The 21978-nt window shown below is 42.8% G+C and overlaps 1 protein-coding gene across 1 annotated transcript in view; it reads left to right on the top strand.

Annotated features, from left to right (window-relative positions):
- Positions 1 to 21978, top strand: part of chd7 (chromodomain helicase DNA binding protein 7) — an 87342-nt gene that overhangs the window by 10340 nt on the left and 55024 nt on the right. Inside the window, exons 2-3 of the mRNA XM_084369231.1 lie at positions 16277 to 17844; positions 19469 to 19788. Coding sequence (XP_084225357.1) covers positions 16398 to 17844; positions 19469 to 19788 — 1767 coding nt within the window. The 5' untranslated portion in view covers positions 16277 to 16397. The remainder of the gene's footprint in view (positions 1 to 16276; positions 17845 to 19468; positions 19789 to 21978) is intronic.

Genomic DNA, 21978 nt, shown 5'->3' with positions numbered 1-21978 from the left:
TTTCAAGGCCGAGAGCACAAGTGTCAGTGCTCAGAAAATTCTGATATTTTGTCTAGACAAAATAATCAAAAAATGAGGGGTTTGACCAATCAGGGCCGATATTCAGCATTTTCCAATTATCAGGGATTTTTCTGTCAGATTGCAGATAAAATAAACTAATGTGATTAAAAAATGTGCTACTTTGGCTGCGATGCAACATCCTCTCACAATATTCTGCCCACAACAATATCTGATTGGGAACACATCACGATTAATAGCATATAAACTGAATAATCTAAATCTGCAAAGTAACTAGTAGCTAAATGTATCAAATAAATGTAGTGGTAAGGAAGTATAAAGCAGAAGAAAAAGGAAATACTCAAGTTAAGTACCTCAAAATTGCACTTAAGAACAGTACTTGAGAAAATTATTTCAGTCTCCTTGATTTCTAAAAATTGATATCGGATGAGAAAAAGCCATATTGGTCAATGCCTACTCAAAATATTTAATAGTGTAGGGATTTTGAACTGGTGATGAAGCCAAACATGCAGTGAATTCTTGGACCCAAAGTGCAGCAAAAAAATAGATCCCCCACAGTTCTAGAGAGGTGTGAGAGGCATCACTCTAGCTAAAGCTATACATTTAAGTCATGAGCGTCTTAGAATTAAAACATTTTCATGGACTTTGCTGCCTATTAAGCCTGTACATTTTTTGTCCATCACTATCTGGTGACGTCGAGTAGATGTGTAGAGGAGACCAGTCAGCTGGTCACAAGGGTGTTTTCATATGGCATTTCACAGCTATTTGAAGGGCAGTAAATCCTTTCGTTCTATCATCATCATCAAGTTCAGTGGAGAGCCTTGAGTCGGTTGGATATGTGACAGCTTTTCAAGAACCACAGCAGTGTAATTTACCTAGGGCTGCAACTAACTTTTATTTTCATTGTCATAATATGTTGACTAATCGATTTGTTTGCTCTATAAAATGTAAGAAAATGGTGAGAATTGTTTTCCAAAGCCCAAGATGACTATCTCAAGTGCTTGTTTTGTTTTGTCCAAAACCCGACAATAATCAGTTTAGTTATGACAGTATGATTAATTGTTGCAGCTCTAAGCAATATATCAAACATAGTCCTGGTTCAAAACAACCTCAATACTGTTTGACTTTCAAGATGGGTCAGTATGAATAGATTTTCCATGGTGGTGTGCAAAAATTTAAACTGCATTCATTCTTCAGACTTTGAAGGGCTGGCCTTATTTGAAATGTTTTAAAAAAATTGCAGAAAACTTGAGTCCCATCAGTAAGGCAGAGAATTCACACAATAACAGATTGTGTAAAAGTATTTATTTAGTCTCTTATCCTTGTTGTACACATACACATCTGCATCTGCACCTCAGCTTGAAACACACTTTCAGATGCAAATGATTTTTAAAAAAAATTTCTTTTAGACTCGACCCTATAACAGGTTCTTTAGCTGAGTGAGCACATGCATATACACACTCTCTCTGTCTCTCTGTCTCTGTCTCTCTCTCGCTCTCCCTCTCCCTCTCCCCACGAACAGGTTCCTTCACCCCCTGTGGCCTACTTCTCTCCCTCTTCCTCTGCTGTGTCTGTCTCTGGGTCGGCCTCTGTGTCCTCTGGGATCAGACTGGGAGCCGGCCAGTGGTTTTCCTACCACATGGTAAAGGCAGGGAACAGATTGGATAAACACAGCCTTTCCCTGCTGACCAACTCCTCCCCGAAACACACGCACATAGCCCAACATGCGCACTATACACACACACACACACACTAACACACACTGTCCATTAACGAAGCAGCCGTGCGTAAAATAACCAGATTTTCTCCAGCTTCACTGCTTCACTCTTTTTTTCTCTTGCTTTCTTCCCCCCCCCCCGCCCCTCGCTTCCTTCCTTCCGGGCCTCAAATCCAGCCCCAAACACACACGGCCCTGCATCCCCTCACTTGAGCGTAATTACCCACACAGCTAGCCAGCTCCTGCGTGCTGTCCTCCATTTGGGAACAAAGGTATAAATTATAGCGGTTTAGATCCTGGTGGCAACGGGAGGTGGGTGGATGCACACGTGCTACCAGAGGAAGAGGGAGATCACTCACTTCCTCAGGAGCCTGTTGAGGTTGTTCAGAGCTTCTGGTGGAGTTTGTCACTTTGGCTGCATTCTGTCTCTGTATGTCTGTCTGTCGGTCTCTCTATGTCTGTCTCTGTCTCTGTCTCTGCCTGTCTCTCAATTCAATTCAAAGAGGCTTTATTGGCTTGAAAGTTTTAACAACAATGTTGCCAAAGCATCTGTCCAAACACTCGGACAGAACACAACAAACAACAACATCAACACAACACATTACATTAATTTATATATACAGCTTATACAGTGTGTCTCTGTCTGTCTCTCTGTCCATCTCTCCCTGTCTCTCTCTGTGTGTGTGTGTGTGTGTGTGTGTGTGTGTGTGTGTGTGTGTGTGTGTGTGTGTGTGTGTGTGTGTGTGTGTGTGTGTGTGTGTGTGTGTGTGTGTGCGTGTGCGCGCGTGTGTGTGTGTGCGCGCGTGTGTCTCTCTCTCTCTGAATTGAAAAATTGAATTGAGACAGCGACAGAGAGACAAAGGGGCTTTATTGGCATGAAAGTTTTACAACAATGTTGCCAAAGCATCAAAACACAACTTGTTCAAACATTCGGACAAAACATAACAAATAACAACACAAACACAACACCAAGATTGATTTACATTAATTATATATACAGTATATACTATGTGTGTGCGCCTGCGTGCGTGTGTGTGTGGGTCATTCACTGTCCATCAGGTTGTGGCATGTATTGGGCAGCAAGATATGTCTCTCTCTGTGTCTGTGTCTCTCTCTGTCTGTCTCTCTGTGGAAACATGGTGTTGTTGACATGGCAGAGATTTCCTGTAGTAAAGCCTGGAGGCTACAGACAGTTTAGCTGCCAAACTTTAAACAGCACAGACAGGACTGCATTGAGCTGCTGTTGGCTAATCTCTCTTCCTCCTTTCACCTCACACTAACACACTGCAAACACATTGCAAACACACTGCATACACACTGCATACACACTGTGAGCCATTTGGTCAAGCATGATGCAACAAATTAGTCTCCCCACCCAGGTGCAGCAGTCTGACGTCAAGAGTGTGACAACAGCATGCTGTGCTTGTTTTTCTTTTCCTCCAGTTTTTATTGGTTGATCACAGATGAACTTTAAAAGGTGCATATTACTCCCTACTGTATTGGAGTACCGCACATTCTGCACATCTAAGTCAATAAAGCAATTTGGCTTCACATTATAGGCTATAATTTCACTGATAAAGATATATAGTCAGATATGTCACACATCAATATTCCAGCTACACAGTACTGTGATCAGCTGTCCAGTACTCTGAACAGACACCTTGTGTAAGTTTCAGCATAAGACTTATGTTGATGGGGTTGGAAATTATGAGTGTTTTCATTAGAGTTCCTCTTTGGGTTTCAGTTAAATGAAGACCCATCTCTACTGCACTACAGTGAATGACTGTGTAATGCCACTGGCTGCCAGAAAAGCCATTCAGTGGGTCTAACTTGGCAGTGATATTCTGTGGTTTCGGCTCGGCTGAATGCTTGGCCCTGATAATGGTGGTTTGACAGAGCTGCACAGTTGGTGTGAATTCCACAGCCTAGCTGGCTCACTTATCAAGTCAGAAACTACAAAAACTATACGTGTTAAAGCCACTCAGTGATTACTTATGGTTTCAGGTGAGGTGGAACATGTAGAGCTGTAAATTATTTTGTTAAACACACAGACACATGTGCCTGCCTCCAGCAGTGTCAGAACCAAACCCTTTTCATATTTTTTCTGACTTTGTTTAAATGAGGTAATAAAACTGTCGACCACCCAGAGGTCAAAGTCCTGATACATTATCTCAGGTTTTATTTAGAAACATGGTTTGCTTGGGGTTACAAAACACAGGAAAGAGAAGGACGGGGCTTGTCCCTCTCATCCTGAAACTGTTAAGTGCTTTTGTTACATCTGTATCTGTTTTGAAAATTGAATGTTTTTCAAGCAACAGCATGGTTTCAGTCTTAAATGTGAGAATTCACTGCTTTTCTTTACTGTTATGTAGTAAGATTAAGAAACATTTGAAGACATCACCTTGAGCTCTAGCATGTTCTGGAGGGAGTTTCTCACAGGTTTATGATGTTTTATAGACCAAAGCATTTATCAATTAATTGAGAAAATAATCTGCAGGTTAAGGTAACATTATGCAAGAATTGGTATTTTTGGCGACTTGGTGCCCCTCTAAAGATTTACTCTTGTCCGGGCACTTGCTCCATCACACTCAATTCAATTCAAAGGGGCTTTATTGGCATGAAAGTTTCAATAACAATGTTGCCAAAGCATCAAAATACAATTTGTCCAAACATTTGGACAGAACACACTAAACAATAATATGAACTCTTGAATTTTAAAACACTCTTTCTGTCTTCTGCATCTTCCAATAATGTCCCCTCCATCTCTTTGCCCCTGTCACAAGTCTGTACTGAAATGCGACCTAGCTTCTTGTTGTGACTACCTGGACACTTGCTCGTGTGTGTGATGCAGTAAAGTCTTACACACTCATTGCGGTAGATCATCGTACCTGCTCATTCTAAGTTTCATAGTGCAGGAACAAGTTCGAACGAATTTGAAGTGACAAGCAATTTATTCGAATAATCCCTCCCCCCCGACAACACCACACAACATTATTTTATGAGATCCCGAAACGATACCAATGGGCTGCTGAAGCTGAGTGTGCCTAGTAGGCAGTCAGACGGGGTTGTACACTTGATGTTGCTCCGGCAGCTCCGCTCGTCTGTGGTGCCTCGGTCTCCGCTGCCTAACGTGGGTGGCAAGCTAGCAGGTGAGTCCGCAGATTTGTTGTCATTGTAGCTGCTTTGTACCGCTCAGGACGGCTTTGCTCGCTAATGTCCTCCATTTTCATAGCAAAAAACATAATATTACTAGCTGAATTGATAGGTCAAGGGTCAATAGGGCGTGCAATAGGTCAAGCTGATAGGGAAGTTTTAGAGCGCCCTCTGCTGGATCACAAGGCAAACTACTTCAAACGGTCTGTTGCACTTATAGACTGTAAATTTTGATTTCGAACAGGTCATTACATTCCAATAAGAACAAATAAGAATAAGTCATTTTCCCCCCACATTCAACAAATTTTCGAATTTCGAATAAAAAGTGACAGCCCAATCAGCTAGAAGATTAGCTATTTATGTATAACTAAAACAGTTATTCTTAATGCCAGTCATGGGGTCCAATTACAACTTATACGGGTTCAATGAGTAATAGATGAGAAAATGTATTCATGCCGGAGTGCTGAGGATAAATTGAGGTAAGAAACTGCTCTGTGGTCTGGTGGCATAGTACAACACTAAAAAGAAGTTTACTTGGATTCACTTTTGTCCAAAGAGGCCACCAGACTCTACAAAAAATGAAAGTTCTTTGTTTCAGCTTTAATAGTTTCCTTTTGTTAAGAAACATCTTCTTGTATTCCTCTATCTTTTTGTATTATATGACATTTCAGGCATACTTTATCTAAATGTGTACAGATTCCCTCAACTCTGATATAGACCTTTTTCACGGAAGCCATATTGACATGAAATAGAAGGTAGACACAGGTTTAATTAATGACAATTAATGAAGGTGCCGTTCCATTTAGTGTAGCGGAGACTTACTAGTGAGCCAACATGCACAATAGCAGCACCATGACTCTGTTTGACCTGAATGGAACAGAATCTTAATTAGTATCATTGGTAATACCTGTGTTTACTGTACTGTTTTATGTCAAAATGGCTGCTGTGAAAAAAAGTCTATTGTGGTATGTCTTGAAACACCCATCTGCAATTAATCTGTTTCAGATAAACAGTCCAATACTCTGTACTCTGATACGGACACTATGTAAGTTTTCATGCCATGACAACAACATTAATGACTACTATGTTGTATGTTATGTATCATTATGCAGCAGAGGGCAATCCACTTCATGATGTGCTTGGAATCACTCGTGGGAAAATGCTATTGGTGCACCACTAATAATGGAGAGGTGGAAAGGCCTTCTCACACAGGCGATGGCGATTTTTTGTTCATTTTAAATCTTCTTTCAAGTTGACCAATGTTGTTTAAAACTTGTGTCTGTACAGGCTGTCATATCTGGAAACACTGATAAACATCAGTGTGGTCTTGTGAAACCACATAAGTGATCACAACTTCTCAGTTGTGTTACTTAATCTTTTCATAATGTCACTAGGTAGTTAACTGAATTTGTGTTGGACTGTAGAATAGGAGCCTTAGGGCCTGCTGTGCTGCTAATAATACATACCTATGTTAACCACCTTGTATTGTAGCCCATGCTGAAGGTTAAGAGGCAGATGAATTAGCAGTCATACTTGGGTGAAGGGCTGCAACTAATCCGTCAATAAACTTTCTTATTTCATTAAAAAATGACAAAGAAAAAAGTGACCTATTTAGATTGTAAGACCAATAGTCAAAAACCAATATATAAATGTATGGTTTGATATCATTGAAGACTAAGAAAACCGGAACGTATTCACATTTGAGAAGCTGGGACCAGTGAACAACCATTTTTGCTTAAAACGAGTTAAACGATTAATCAGTTTCACTTTCTGTCACTACCAGTCGATTGACTATTTATGTTGTCAATCACCTGCAGAAATATGAAATGGTGATTTAGCTGCAGCTAATAGATAATAAATATAATAAATGATTAGGTGTGTGAATCTTTGGGAACCTCACTATTCGATCTTATTATGATTCCAGGTTTTCTGATTCGATCGAGAATCAAATTCTCAATCCAGATTGCATCATGATTGAATGATGAAATTTGAAAAACAATCTAAATCAAATCAGTTTTATTTATATAGCCAAAACATCTCAATCACATTGCATCAGTGTGCTTCACAATTACATTGAACGACATTGTGTCTTTAGACCCCTACTGGAGTAAGGAGTATGTTAAAAAGTTAACAGCATTAATTAATGACTGAAATAATTGGAAAGCATGCATGTCTGTATGTGGATTACAAAATAAGGCCTTTCTGCTGTACTGTTGGCTGGGTCCATCGTGCGAGACTCTGAGATGTGATACAGGAACGTTAGTGTAGCATTGCCAAGGAAACAAAAGCAACATGTCAGACAACGCCGACCATCAAATCTAAAATCAAAAGTTTGGAAAGAGATTTGGACAGAAAGTTGGACAAAAAGCACGCCATTTGTAAGTTCTGTAGAGCAGCGTTTAAGTACAGTGGTAGCACACCAAATGTTGGTGTTCACCTGGTGAGACAGCTTGGTGAAACCTGTGCAGACGACGAGGATGCTAGTAAAGCTAGCACTAGCAAGAACACACACAAATGTTTCCAGCCATAACTTAGCCGCAACTCGGCAGGTCAAAGGTAATCACAGCATCTATAGCACGTTTTATTGTTAAGGACTTACGACTCGTCTGCTTTTGAACGTATTGCTGTCATTAGCTGTATTCTGACTGCTGGTAGTACTGCACACTGTTAACTGTCATTGTCTACTGACATTATGTACTGCATTAAACCATACTGCACACTGTTAACTGTCTACTGACATTATGTACTGCTATTAAACCATACTGCACACTGTTTACTGTCTACTGACAGTTACTATACAGTGCACTGTTAAGTTAATCCAACTTTTGAGTTGGTTATCAGTAGTAAACATTTGTCTGATTGTTAATCATAGGTCTGAGTTTATACACTGGTTATTATTAAGAAGCAGAGGATACAGACAGTTTGGGACACCCAGTTCAGAGAGGTCCAATGTAGACAGATCCAGCTCAAAGAGACCCTGCTCATGGAGATTCAGACTATATGCCTCATCCTTTTATGAGATTTGGCGTCTAAAGTGGCACACTGACCGTTCACCTAATTCCCTCTGCAGTGTGTGTGTGTGTGTGTGTGTGTGTGTGTGTGTGTGTGTGTGTGTGTGTGTGTGTGTGTGTGTGTGTGTGTGTGTGTGTGTGTGTGTGTGTGTGTGTGTGTGTGTGTGTGTGTGTGTGTGTGTGTGTGTGTGTGTGTGTGTGGCGGGGGGTGGGGGGGTGGGGAGCTTGGCTGAAACTGCACATGAAGTGCTACAAAAAGTCCAACAACCAAAGCTGAGGAGAGCAGAACACTTGTCTCTTCCATGAAGAAGGTTTAACCCAGAAATTGGAGACATGATCAACACTAGATAGGGGAGAGAAGTACATGAGGATAGACGTGAAATGTGTGCAGAGTGCTATCTTGTGAGATGTGAACTTCTACAGAAAACGATGCGGAGGACAGATTCTGTTGCCTACTTACTTGGGCACAACTAGAGCTGTGACCTGATAAAAGGCTTGAGCCTGACACACACACAAAATATCCAACTTTCACTTCTACAGCTACAACTATTCTATATTCTAGACTTTATGCTCTGATGTAGTGTGCATCTGGCTGCGCTGACAGGAAATCAGTTGTGTTCACAGTAGCTTGCTGCAAAGGATGTGAAATTACACACAATTACCCTCACCTGCCTCATGCTCACATGCAGAAACTTTTTTCTTCCTGTAGTGATTGAAATGCACAGGAAGTGATGTAACTCAACAGTGCTTTTTCTTACACCACAGTGATGTAGTAGCCAAACAAGTTCTCTAGTGGCAACAGCTTTAGTACATCAAATGTAGAGTGTGTGTTGAGCTGTGAGTGCTTGAATGAGTTCTACAGATATCATTCATGAATTAGGGTAGCGCTCTGAAAGAGGCATTGATTCTGGCTTCTCAGATTTGAGCATTTGCTGTTTTTATGTTTTTATGCCATTGTCAATGTATCCTGGCTTTCTGGGAATGTGCAGCAGGCATTTATTATCAATTTCTTACAGTTAGGTGTAAGGGTGGGGTTTAAATCGAGTTAGAACAGTTGGGGTTCTTTTAAAAACATGCTTTTTGACTCCTGAACATAAAGTTTGAACCTGCTGTGCTTTCATCTACATGACACACATGTATTGTTTTACTATATGCAGGGTTTCCCCCAGAAAACTGGTTAAGCCCGGTGGTAGGGTGGCCCACCAGCGGCCCTCCGGTGCCCAAGTGTGTTTTTTTTTTTTTGTCAGGGGCGTGACCCTGACCATTGACTGATGGCAGGGCCCTATAGGTAACAGATTCATTAATGGAGTAGTAGAATTTAGAAGGAGTGATTCCATAAGGCTTTAAGATCAATGTTAAAAGTTGACTGGAAATTAGAAAATATTATCATTATCATGTGTTATTATAAGACATTTATGTAACACCAGGTCTTACAGATTGCACTCTTGAAATGCTGTTCAAACAACCACAAAAATAAATAAATAATAAAAATATAATTTTGATAAATAATATCAACTGTCTGCACTAAAAACTAAAAAACAACTGCCTGGTGTCTCCAGAGATTCTTATTTTTTTCCTCAGAGATTTTTACAATCTGGAGTCACGTAAACATGACCATGTATCTTTTTCCGGTCAGTCGTCATGGAAACGTGACAATCACGGATCTACCAAAGATACTCTGTAATCTACTGTTTGGACCAGAGAAAACAAACGTGTGTAAACGCCAACTGTATGAGCTGAAAAATGAAACGTTGGGTCATTTTCACATCTGGTGAAAGCAGCTTGGCTCACAGAAGTCCAGAGCTCTGACGCTGCAGGGGACGATGTGCTAACAGCTAACAGCTACTAGTCGCTGCAGCAGCTGGCTGAGCCTCTAGAGCTCGGCTCACGTTAACTGCTACGAGGTCGAGTCGACTTGGTGCGTTCCTCTCGGTCAGCTGGTGAAGCTGCGGTCTGATGAGCATGATGTCCGTGACATGTCCCGTTATGTGCGACGAAGTTGTGACGTTGTCAGGTGATGAAAAAGGCACCTGATCACGTGTTGATGGAGCGCAAAAACTGATGCTTTGCCTGGCGGGGGGCAAGTAAGACCTGGCGGCCCGCCAAGCTTATAATACACTGGGGGAAACCCTGTATATGGTATACTTAAAGTAGCACTCATAAATGTAGCTAAGCTTTTCAAAGGGTGATCAAATGACCAAATGAAGAGCCTCTATTGCTGCATTTGCTCTATTTATATAGAACCAACCTTATCCAGAGTTAAAAATTAGCCAGCAGCAGAGCTTGTAGATACATTGGGAGTGTGTAATTTGATGCAGCAGGTCCCTCTGCTAATCTAGTTTGTAGTGCAGCGATTAAATGAACTGCCACACTCTGTAAATCAAATTGTTAAATGATGTGATTTGAAATAAGCGCAAATGTTGTTGTTTGGTTTGTGTATTCATAGATTTACAGAACCAATTATGGATTTAATTGGTGATTGAACCAGTTCTTCATTTGATTAAAGTGCTGCTTAATACAGTGATGTTGGCATTTTTGATTTCCTTAGCTATTAGCACACGGGACCCCCTCAAAAATTGATATTTCGCTCGAATGGGCGTGGTTTTGCAGGACGTAGAAGTGCACGCTTCAATGAGCTCTGTGACGTCTCAGCCCAGGCTCTGAGTGCATATTGTTTTCCAATATTTTGTTTATTTAAACTCATGGAAGGTGACATTCTGCCTTGCAAGATTTTTTGGGTGGCTTTATGAGACATTTTCTGCTGGAAAACTTTTAGGAAAGGTAGGCGTTTAGGTACTATAGTATAAAATTACTCAATAATGCTGAAACTAAGTGAAATGATGCATTGTCCGAGTGGACAAGTAAACGTTTTTTTTTTGGTTTTTTTTGTGGGTGACCAGTTTCCCTTCGGCATGGAACAAGAGTTTTGTTTTTTAATTTTCAGCTGCACTTTGGCTATGTTTGGGCAATAAGCTACTTGGTTAGGTTTAGGCAATAAAGCTACTTGGTTAGGTTTTAGAAAAGGTCATGGTCTGGTTTTAAATTAATTTGTCAGTGTTTGCTTTTGGTTTTTACTAGGGATGCAACAATATTCAATATTTTATCGAACCGTTCAATACGCCCTGTTAGGTTCAACACACAAAGGCAAACAATACAATACAGTACAATACTACAATTTTAATCATGTTGTCATGTGATGTTTAACTTGATTGGATACTGCATATGTTTTTTATGGAAGGCAATCAATATGTGTTAAGAGAGCAGGTTAGGTTTTAAATGTAAAGCTTTTAGTGGTCCTGGCTATAGCAGATGGTGGACAAACTGAGCAGCTAGTGGACAAATAAGGTTTTATTTTACATTATTATAAATTTTTATCCTTTTTGAGTAAATCTGAAGAGAGAACATCTGCATTGTGACAGGAAGTGGTTTATGTGAACACAAGCACTTACACTGCTGCCATACACAATCTACCGATTGCTGTTTTAATTAAACAGTTAATGACTGTGAGATACTTATGTTTCTGTGATAGACTAGCTAGCTCTCCATGACATACCCCACCACTTGCCCAATGCATGCTGGGATGGGCTTTAGCGGGCTGTACACTCCAGCTGCTTTTGATGTCGATATCTCTTCATTGCATCTTCGCTCCTTCCAACAGGGTTTTAAGAGATATGCGAGACAGAGAGATGAGCGAGGGAGGCGAAGAGACACCTGTGTTTCCATGCTCTAAGCTCATCCAGAAGCCTCCTCGCCTCTCATCTCCTTGAGGATTGCATTTGATGGATTGTAAGCTCCTACATGCTAGTGAAGGGGTAACACGTTACAACTTGAAAATTAGTCTGGCCCTTTATTTTGTAAAATCCGAACATGTTAGTAGCCTATCAGAGGAGCGCGTATGTTGCGTTCGGTTTTGCCAGCATGGACGCGATTCTACTAAAGGAAGGAACTGATGTGTCTGAAATTGATAAAACAGTAAAAAATAAGGAGGAGGTGGGCTTGGCTATGCGATATAGGTGATAATGGCAAGCCACTTAGTCCTTGTGCTAAAAAATGAAAATGCCAGGCGTTTACTTTTGTGTGGTTTGCCATAAGAAAATACTGTATGGGAGCAATGGCAAAAAAGTCCTTTCACGCCATCAGTTTGAAGCTAGCCATAATGCTAATGTAAGAGCTTTTCAGCACACATCCTCAATGCCTGGTGCAACCACCACCACCACAACAGAGGTAGGTGCATCTATGGCTGACCGTGTCTGCGTGCAGAAATTACGCATATGCACTTTCATAACGGAGCATGACCTGTCCCTGACCATATCACAACCACTTGTCAAACTGATTTGATCGGGAGATTGCAGCTCATTGTAAAACGGAGTTGTCTGTGAAACTGCAAACAAAGATGTTCTCTTTAAATGCAGATGAGGCAACTGATGTAAATATGTACAGGATTTTGAATGTACTTGTTCGCTACTTTGATGAGGATATGGGGAAAGCATCTTGGCTCAAGGAAAGTGAACATTGCAGATGCCTCAACCATCACAAATACAATGACCGAAATCCTTCACTCCTACAATCTAAACTGGAATCAGGTTGTGTCCGTTTTGCTGGATAACTGCAGTGTTATGAGTGGGAAGCGATTGCTTAAAAAACATTTTTCAGTCAGATGATTTGTTTTTTGCTTTAATCCCTGGGAAGCCAAAGATGGTTTAATGAAATGCCCGCTGAACAACCTGTGGCTTCAGTTCCTGGTGCTACAATAATTTAACATTTTTAACCTTTTTTTGAAAGGAATTGGTAATTTGGGGGCACAATTTATTCATTTTAACTGTATAAATATTTATTAGAAGGGGAGAGTAACTAATTCGAGCAAATATGACAGGTTTTATTCCTGATACTTGTCAAGCTGTGTATGAGCCATTAAGTGGATGAGGGAAATTAGTGGGAGGGAGGAGTGGATTGTGGGGGAGGAAAGAAATAAGGTGAAGGGGGAGGGGAACTCTGTAGCGATGGAAGTTGGCTTGGGTGTTTTTTGCAGTGCATCGAAGTAACTAGCAAACCTCCCCCATTTCCTCCCTGTCCTGGCCTCCAACATGGCCTGCACACACTCATTCATGCATGCTTAGATCCACCTACCTTCATCCTCTCACTCATGCAGAGTGGACTGTTGCCTTGACCACCCAGATCCACCGTTGTTAATTATTTTTACACACCTCCTCGGGTTTTCGGATTTCTACACAAAAATATGGCACATTTGTTGATAATAAAGTACACTGTTATGCAATTTTATTTTCCTTTTTATATCCTTGGAGATCAAAAGACACACACAGAGGCTAGAAACTAGCAGGTCGCCAACACCCTTGTCTTCACACATCTGCCAGGAGTGACTGGTTAGTTAGCCAGTTGAATTGCTTGTGGACCACGTAGCTAACTACTGCATGGTGTACAGAAAAGCTCTCTGGCCTGTTGGCTGGATGGCAGCTGTTGCTGTTCAAACAGAGTTGCATCTGCTGGGCCCTTTTGTTCTAATACTCACTGACACACACTATCAATGACTCTGAGTGTGTGTTGGAAAATAAAGAAGTTCTTTTGTTTGGTAGTAAAATGGAGTCGGGGGAGGGTTTTGGGGCTTTGCTAATGTGAAGTGTGTGTGTTTCCGGGTGTGTGAATGTGAAGGATTTTATTTTTCAATGAGTGCATGTTGTTTTTTTTTTCTGGGGTGGTTACAACTGATTAACCTGCTAAACCTGCAAGTTAATCAATTGCACCTCTGCTCAGCAGGTAATAATGCTGCTTATACATATTCTCAAATGAGTTTATACCAATTAAACAGGGTGTCCGCGCATCCTTAAAAAGTCTTAAATTCATGGATCTAAAATTAAGGCCTTAAAAAGTCTTAAATACGTCCATATTTTGCATATAGGTCTTAAATTACATTTAGTTAGGTCTTAAATATGAACGGTCATTTACCGCTTCCGTCATTGCCTTTTTTGTTTTTCGTTTTTGGGAAACGTGTTGGTGAGATTCACAGTTAGCTCCGTGTGTTGTACTTCTTTTTGAAATATCCAGGAACGTAAGTGGCATTTTGCCAACAGCCCGGTCAGAATTTATTGCCGTACACTTGCCAGTTCTAGAACGACTTCGACGGCGGAATCCGCTACAACTATGGGAAAGTGTAAATTTAGTGTGTTGGCTTGAACAACCAGAATTCCGTTGGTTAAAAGCTGCATAATAATGAATCTGAAGCGCAGTGTTCGCTCTGCAAGAGGACCCTCAAATTGGGCACATTTGGTGTAAAAGCGCTGGTGTCACACACAATATCGGATAAACACAAGTTAGCTTCCAAAAGTCTCCAGCGAAGTCACGCTATCACACACTTTTGTACGCCTTTGTCACCAGTTCCCGGTCCAAGTTCGTCCAGTTCTGCTCGACCCGAACTCCTGCGCCGCCTCTGCCGTCTCGCAGTCGAGCAACATTCTAATCATCTTCGTTTCAACTCCGACGTTGAAAGCGTGTGTTTGTGTGTGTTACAACTATTAATCACTTCTTAAATTAATTAAAACTCAACTGAAATAAAAAGCAAACTGAAAAACCAAATTAAAATAAAAACTAATGAAAATTAAAAACTATAATAACCTTGGCACACACTCACTCCATTCCTGATTGTTTGAGTTGCTCTGTGAATGGCGATAAATGTAGTTATTTTTGAAAGTAATTCTGGGACTTTATTTTTCCTTACTGTTTCGTACCTCGGGTAGGTCTTAAATGTAGTTCAAAAAGGTTTTAAAAAGTCTTAAATTTGACTTGTTCAAACCTGCAGAAACACTGTTAAAAAGAGGGCTGGTTACTTTGAGGAAACTATATACTTTACGGCCAGTATTGGAATTTAAATTCTAATAATTTCCTTTTGAAGGCCTGTATTGGGGGTTTACATTGTTCAAACTTTTTCTTGTGTAGCATAACATCAAATGTATGGACTCTTCTTATCTACATGAAATGTGGTTCTGAACTGAGATAAATTAGTTGCTTGGTGTTGAGATGCTTCCCAGGGGTTTTAAACCAGCTGTTTGGGTCACACTCAACCTTTAACTACTAGTTCCAGCTTTGGATTATTAGGAGACATATTGTAAGATATTCCATAATATAAAGACTCAAAACTAAATCAGTTTTCAAAATAACAAAGCCATTTTGAAGTGGTGTACTATAGCTACATGGTTGACCATATAAGATAACAATGACAAACTGCTGCTTAATCACATCTGACAGAGTAACAGGTTTGATCTTTGACAAATCACCACCAGTACTGCTGAGTAGAGCCTGACTAATATATTGCCTGACCAATATTATCAGCCAATATTGGCCCGTCACAGATGTATTGTTATTAGGGACGCAACGGTAGAGTTTTCCCACAGTTCTGTATGCATCAGTTTTTGGGCCACGGTAACGGTACTGTTTCGATATCTTAATATAAAACTACTCACACTAGCAAAGGCAATATTGCATGTAAAAATAATTAAAAGCAGATATAGTCAAACCACAAACCTTATTGTAAAAATTTAACACTTATCTTAATTCCCTTCCATAAAAAACATATGCAGTATCCAATCAAGTTAAACAGCAAACATTATTGTAGTATTGTATTGTTTGCCTTTGTGTATTGAACCTAACAGGGCGTATTGAACGGTTCGATAAAATATTGAATATTATTGCATCCCTAATTGGTATCGACATCTAAGGTGCCCGATATGTGCAGATATGAAAACTTATGAAAAAATGCATCTGTGTGATCATTGCCAAAAATGTGTATATATCAACTGATATATCAATATCGGTATTGTTTGTTTCCCAATATCGCTATGGGCAATGGCCCCAAAAATCGAGTACTGGGCAAGACTGCTGACATTCATGTAGTCAACTAAGAGGGTTTTACTATGCATGCCAGTAACAGTAAAGCAATTTTTTGCCAGTGGGTAAACTTGGCATATTGCTGTGTTTGAGCTGTAAAATTACTCTAACAGATTCATCGCAATTATGTTATCAACCCCTTATTCAAGCAAGGATGCCTAAGACAAAATTCTGTCAAATTAACAGTAAACGCTTTGTTTGAACTTGTTTCCAGAAGTTGTGAAGGGAATAAGCAGACTTGGACAGTTGCAGAAAGGTAAATGTGTTGTAATTGAGGAACAGTCTTCACAGCGCATTCTAACTTCATTCGACACAGTGCAGCTTTTAGAAAAGCTCCTCATTTGAAGCGTACTGCAGCCTTTTGGTTTTATGTCTACCTGCACTGTCTACCTGCACTATAACAATGGTTGTCTTTCTTGTCCCCCTCCCTCTTTCCTGCGCTTTTCTTTATTCCCTCCTCCCTCGCTCTCTTTCTCTCCAGGAACCTTAATGAGGACCATGGAGTAGCAGGCTTAAAATTAGCAGCTAGCTGATTAGCTCCTCACTGCACAATATACCTTCCTTCATCCAGTCCCCTCCATCTGTGGGCCTCCCACCCAGCCATGGCGGACCCTGGGATGTTGAGTTTATTTGGGGACGATGCAGGGCTGTTCTCAGATGGATTAGATGGTTTAGGAGACTGCTTTCCTCAGCAGCCTACTCCTGCCCAGTCCAACCCTCTGGCCCAGCAGACTAATCCCTCTCTGAACCACGAGCACCAGGGAAACCGGGGTTTCCACCAGGGGATGATCCATGGCACTGGGCCTGGCCCAGGGCAGCCTAAATTGGGGCAAATGTACGATCACGGCCCCTTCACTGGCTACGATCAACCTGGTGCCCCCGGAGGACGCATGATGGCTCAGAATGGTCCCAGCCAGGCGTCGCCAAATGTGAACACAGCCATGAATGGCATGGCTTCCCACTACCATAGTAACCCAGCTAACTCTAGCAACCCCCACCATGGGTACCCAGGTGATGCTGCAGGAGCAGGCAGTGGGGGTGGGGGTGGCGTTTGGGGCCAGCAGCAGCAGCAGAACAGATCAGCTTATCAGCAGCCTCCAGCACAACCAGGAGGCGGCCCCAACCAGATGGGGGGCTACCAGATGTCTCAAGGCAACTATGGTGGGATGCAAGGCCCACCTACATCCAATGCAGCTCGCATGAACCAACACTACCCTCCACAGAGCATGGCACCCCCCCCTGCTCAGGATGCATCTCACTACCTGGGGCATGTTGGAATTGGGGGGGCCCAGATGAGACAGCCACAGCCACAGCAGCAACCCCAGGGTTATCCCAACATGGGCCACACACCCAGATACCCACCCTCCCCTTCCCAACAGCCTCCACACCCCCACCAGCACCAACAGGGCATGGGGGGATTTGGTGGCGGCCAATACCCAGGCTATCAGGGCCAGTATGCAGCCATGGGACCTGGGATGGGCCAGGGTGCTAACGCGACTGTCAATGCTAACACCAGCCAGGCCATGGGACCAGGGCAACTTGGCCAGAGGTTTAACCAGGGATCAGGCCAGGGAGCTGGGCAACAGGGGCAGCGATATCCCCCTGGACCACCACACCAACCCCAGTCGCATCAGACCCATTCTGCCCCTCTGCAGCAGCAGGCAGGGCAGCAGGGCCAGCCTATGCACCCCCTAAACCAGCCTCAAAACCAGCCCCCGTCACACCTTGCCCCCCCAGCTCAGGGATCTTACCCCTCCCCCTCATCCATGTCCCCCATGCGGGTTATGGGAACCCAAACTCCTCCTCCCCAACAGGGCAGACCTCCTAGCGCAGGACTAGCTGGACCCCCAGAGGTTGCAGGATACACATCCATGCAGTCTCCACCCAATGCTTTGGCCCATCCACAGAGAACTCCCCAAGCTCCTCTGTCTACCCAACACCAGCAGCCCCACAACCTGCCCCCCAATGCAGGACAGATGTATCCTGGCATGGGGCTGCAGCGTGGTCCACAATTGGGTCCAAACAGGCCTCAGCTCCAGCCGCAGCAAGGTAAGCACAGAACTGATGGTGTTGTCCCATTTTGCTTTGACGTTGGCTTTATTGGTACCCATTCAAGTATTTTGTGTACTCCCACCATAACCATTTTAAAATAACAATCAAATTATAAATTGGGTGAGCAAATACTGAGATATTGTAACAAAGAATAGCTCTCTTAATCTTTGCTGTGCTCATACCCTACATGTAGTGTGTAAATACTGAACCGAGCTTCTTCTTAGAGTTAGATGGTTGTGAACTAACACCAGCATGTCGCTTCCAGTGTAAATTTGTCTGAACACTGTTTCTGCAACATTTTCATAGCAGTTGAAATGGGTACAAAGTAAGAGTACATCTGGGGACGAAAAAGTTGTCTTGTATGCCTCTTCCTTACGAAATACACACATTCCCTAGTAGGGCTTTCCCCAACCACAGATTTTCCTAGACAACTACATAATTGGTTCAAGCCAGTAGCCAACGAGTCTTTGTACACTTCTGATTTTATTTTAATTATTGAAATGTGTATTTTTTGGGGTGTCACAAAGTTGTTTGAGTTCCAGGACTGATACAGAATCTTATGGCTAGATTCCACCAGATATGTGTCCGGTCCGTCATGGCTCTGCCACGGCAGCAAATCTGATAGGTTTCAATCTAGTCTATGTGTTTACTTTCACTGGCTCCGCTGCGTTACGTATCTACTCCGTCCCAGCAGATACCCAGGGCTTCCATTTCTGCCGGATGCCGGAGCACGGCGCAACAATTCAGCCGAATTCAGCACAGAGCAGGAAGTCACACACAGAAACAACAACATAACACCCCCGTTAATTTTCTAAATAAAACGTCCGTGTTGACGCCAGCACAAAAACCTCAAAAAAGAGACAAATACAAGCGCTTCTTCTAATCCTTCGGTTGGGAACACTTTGTGTTGTTGTGTTTATAACACGTAGGTATAACTGCGGTCGCGCTTGATTATGTAATTATTGCGGGAACTCCTCGGTCTCAAAACTCCAGCTGTCTGGCAGTGCTGCACCGTGCCGGACTCAAAACGCCAGCAACGCACATGCATCCAGTGGAATCTTAGAGTTACAAGTAACATTTTTGAAACAGTGCTACATCACAAAAATATACAAAATCATTTTTTAAAAACTGTTTTAAGTTGATCTTTCCCAGTGGCAGAGATGATAGGCTCGTAGATATAGTACCAGCAATCACCCAGTTGCTAGTGCACAACTGAAATATGCAAATTATTTAAGTGATTCAGAAAACTCTACATTCAACTTGATAGTTGTAATATTCTTTTATTTACTTATATCTGTCATTATATCTAAATTGGCTCACTATGACTTCATAGCTGCTTCAAGCTGACGTTACTATTTGTTTCTGATTGAATAATACTTTTCAATGCTTGTAAAGAGCATTATAATCTTTGTACTTCTACAATAAACTGACTTACAGCAGCCAAGTAGCACATGAGTCTCTATTACTGTAGTCTGCAATGTTTTTGATGGTTTTGGTGATTGAAACCAACACAGAACAAGAAAAGCATAGCATTGGCTTCATTTCAGTGTCTTTGTGATGGACAGGAGGTAAAACATACATCCGTACAGTCAGTAATGATGCTGCTGGTCTCTGCTCCCAGGGCCTCATGAAGCTCCAGTCAGCCAGGTGGGAGAACAGCGTCATCTCCAGGCCCAGCAGCAGGCCTCTCGAAGCGGGCAGCCCCAGCAGCCCACTCCCATGGTTTTCCAGGGTCCAACTGCAACTCAACATGGTGTTCCAGCCCCAAACCAGGGCCTAGCACCACCGGCCCAGAATGCTCAGACGCAGCATACACACCTGCCCTCCCAACACCTCACTCCTACCCCAAACCAGGCCTCCCACCCATGGGCGCCTCCGCCGCCGGCCTCCCATCTAGTCTCCTCACCCCCTCTTACCCCACAGAAAGTGCCTCACATACAGGTGAGTCTCCGTGGAGCAGATGCTTTGATGTGGTAGCAGTGCTGTGAGTGTGAGAGAGATCAAGACTCTGTGCGTTTGTTTTCATGTGTGGGTGTATTTCATGTGAGTGTTTATTTTTCATGTGGGTGGGGGAATGTGTTTGTTTGGAGTGTAAGGGAAGTGTGCGGTGTGTGTGTGTGTAAGTGTGTGTACATGACATTTGAGAACACAGTGGTGCATTGGGCACTGGTTCCGTGGGGTTTTGTGTGCGCGTGTGTGTGTATGCCTTCATATCAATGTGTGTTTTGCTTTTAATGTCTTGTGCTGTCTGCCTTGTGTGTGGTTGTTTCCGTGTGTGTTGTGGGGGGGTGGATTATTGCAGCTGTTTGTTTCCTGTGAGTTGCATATCCTGAGACATGTGCGCAATACACACACAAGTGCTCACACACAGGCGCCACCAGCATAATCTGTCCTCCCTCTTGCTCCCACATGTCCCCCTCCTCTGTAGAGGAAACTTCCCTTCCTGTCTCTCCCTCCTCCCCGTCTCCTCTCTTTCCGCTCTCACTCTGCCTGTCTGTCTGTCTCACTTTTTGTCTTATACATTTCAGGGGTGTCATCTCTAAGTTAATGTTGTGTAGCCGGATGTGCAGAGAGACAGACTTTTTTGAAAAGGGGTAGACAGTGAGGAGGAAAACAAGCTGGAGGTTGATTAAGGGACTGGGGGAGGGGAAAACACTAAGAGGAAAGAAGTTGGGAAAACAAGCAAAGATCTCAGGAGAGGGAGTCAAGGATCTCTGGTGGCGTTTTTCCATTACATCTGCCAGACTAGCTCTACTGTTGGACTCCATGAGGCAAGGATTTGCATTTTCACCACAACTGGGCCACCTGCTTGAAGGTGTGTCTTAAACTAATGATGCGCTTGTCCTGATCACCCAATACTATTGAAGAATCGCCGCTCACAAAGTGGCTCTGTTAAATTCAGTTACAAACACGTTTTATGTCCTATAAATTATTCACAATACAATTCCCTGTCATTTAATCATTTAAAAGCGTTTATTGTGAACTATACAGTAAAACACAGCAGATGGCTGAAACAAACAGGACGTGAGAAACTAAAGAGATAGTTAGAAGTTAGAAGCTACAAAAATACTGAGAGCTGAACACACTGACTCTTCAAAACATCTTTCTCTCAGGTTTGTAGCACAGACATGAGTTGAGTATCGATTGGAACACAATTGTTTGAGGGTGACGCAGGAGATTTTACGGGTTGGCCGCAGTCTCCAGACATCACTGCTGTCAGCTTGGAGGTCGGTCACGCGTGGGTTGTCACTACTCTGGAGCAAGACCATCGCGGGCACAGCTCGGCATAACGCTCCGCCGTAAAACTGGCATGGAAAAGCAAATTGAAGCAGTTTGGTTTGATTCAGCGCAACCAAAATTGCTGGTGGAAAAAGGCCGTGTGTGTGTGTGTGTGTTTGTGTGTGCACGCTCGCGCACCATTGCCGCTGCCTGCATCACGTGCCCTCGGCTTCCATTAGCTTGTTTTGTTGCTCAAAGCCCCCTTTCTCCACTGACCCATTCACACACAATAGCAGCCCTGTGGCCAAACACACACCCATACAGATCTAGTCCCTTTTTTCCCCTTCCATTTTCGTTCACACTACTCCCCTCTCCACACCTACTACCACCCACCCCCACCCCATATCCAGGCCTGCGTCACTGCATTTTGTGGTTGACATTTCAGCCATCACACTTAATTCATCCAGCACTCCTCACCTAGCTGCCAGGTTGGCTGGTGAGCCCTGGTCCTTGCCTGGGCTGCAGGTCCAGCAGCCCCTGTCATTACACACTAAGACATACTCAGACAGACAGTGTGGCTTGGGATAGTGTGGTCTGGTATGGGATGGCAAATGTGCCTGGGGAAATAGGATTGCCTAAGCTAGAAGACGACTCAGAGTGGTGCGTGTGTCCGGCACAGGGAGGGAGTTCTCTCAGTGCCTCATGATGACTTGTTAGAAAGAGCCACACACATCAAGCTGGTCAGTCAGTCATGATGACTGTATGTCTGGTTCTCTAAGCTCCATCTGTTCTCAAAGCATGGTTATTACACATGCACACACACGCACACACGCTTGCCTTCAGCAGCTCAAGGTCACAGCTCTATCAGAGTGCTGTGCTGTGACCTTTATTCTACATCTCTCTCTCTCTCTC

The sequence above is a fragment of the Pagrus pagrus genome (assembly GCF_965226575.1).
Source record: "Pagrus pagrus genome assembly, chromosome: 12".
Classification (NCBI taxonomy): Eukaryota; Metazoa; Chordata; class Actinopteri; order Spariformes; family Sparidae; genus Pagrus; species Pagrus pagrus.
Note: the sequence above shows the minus strand (reverse complement) of the source record. Positions and strands in the feature narration are given on the sequence as shown.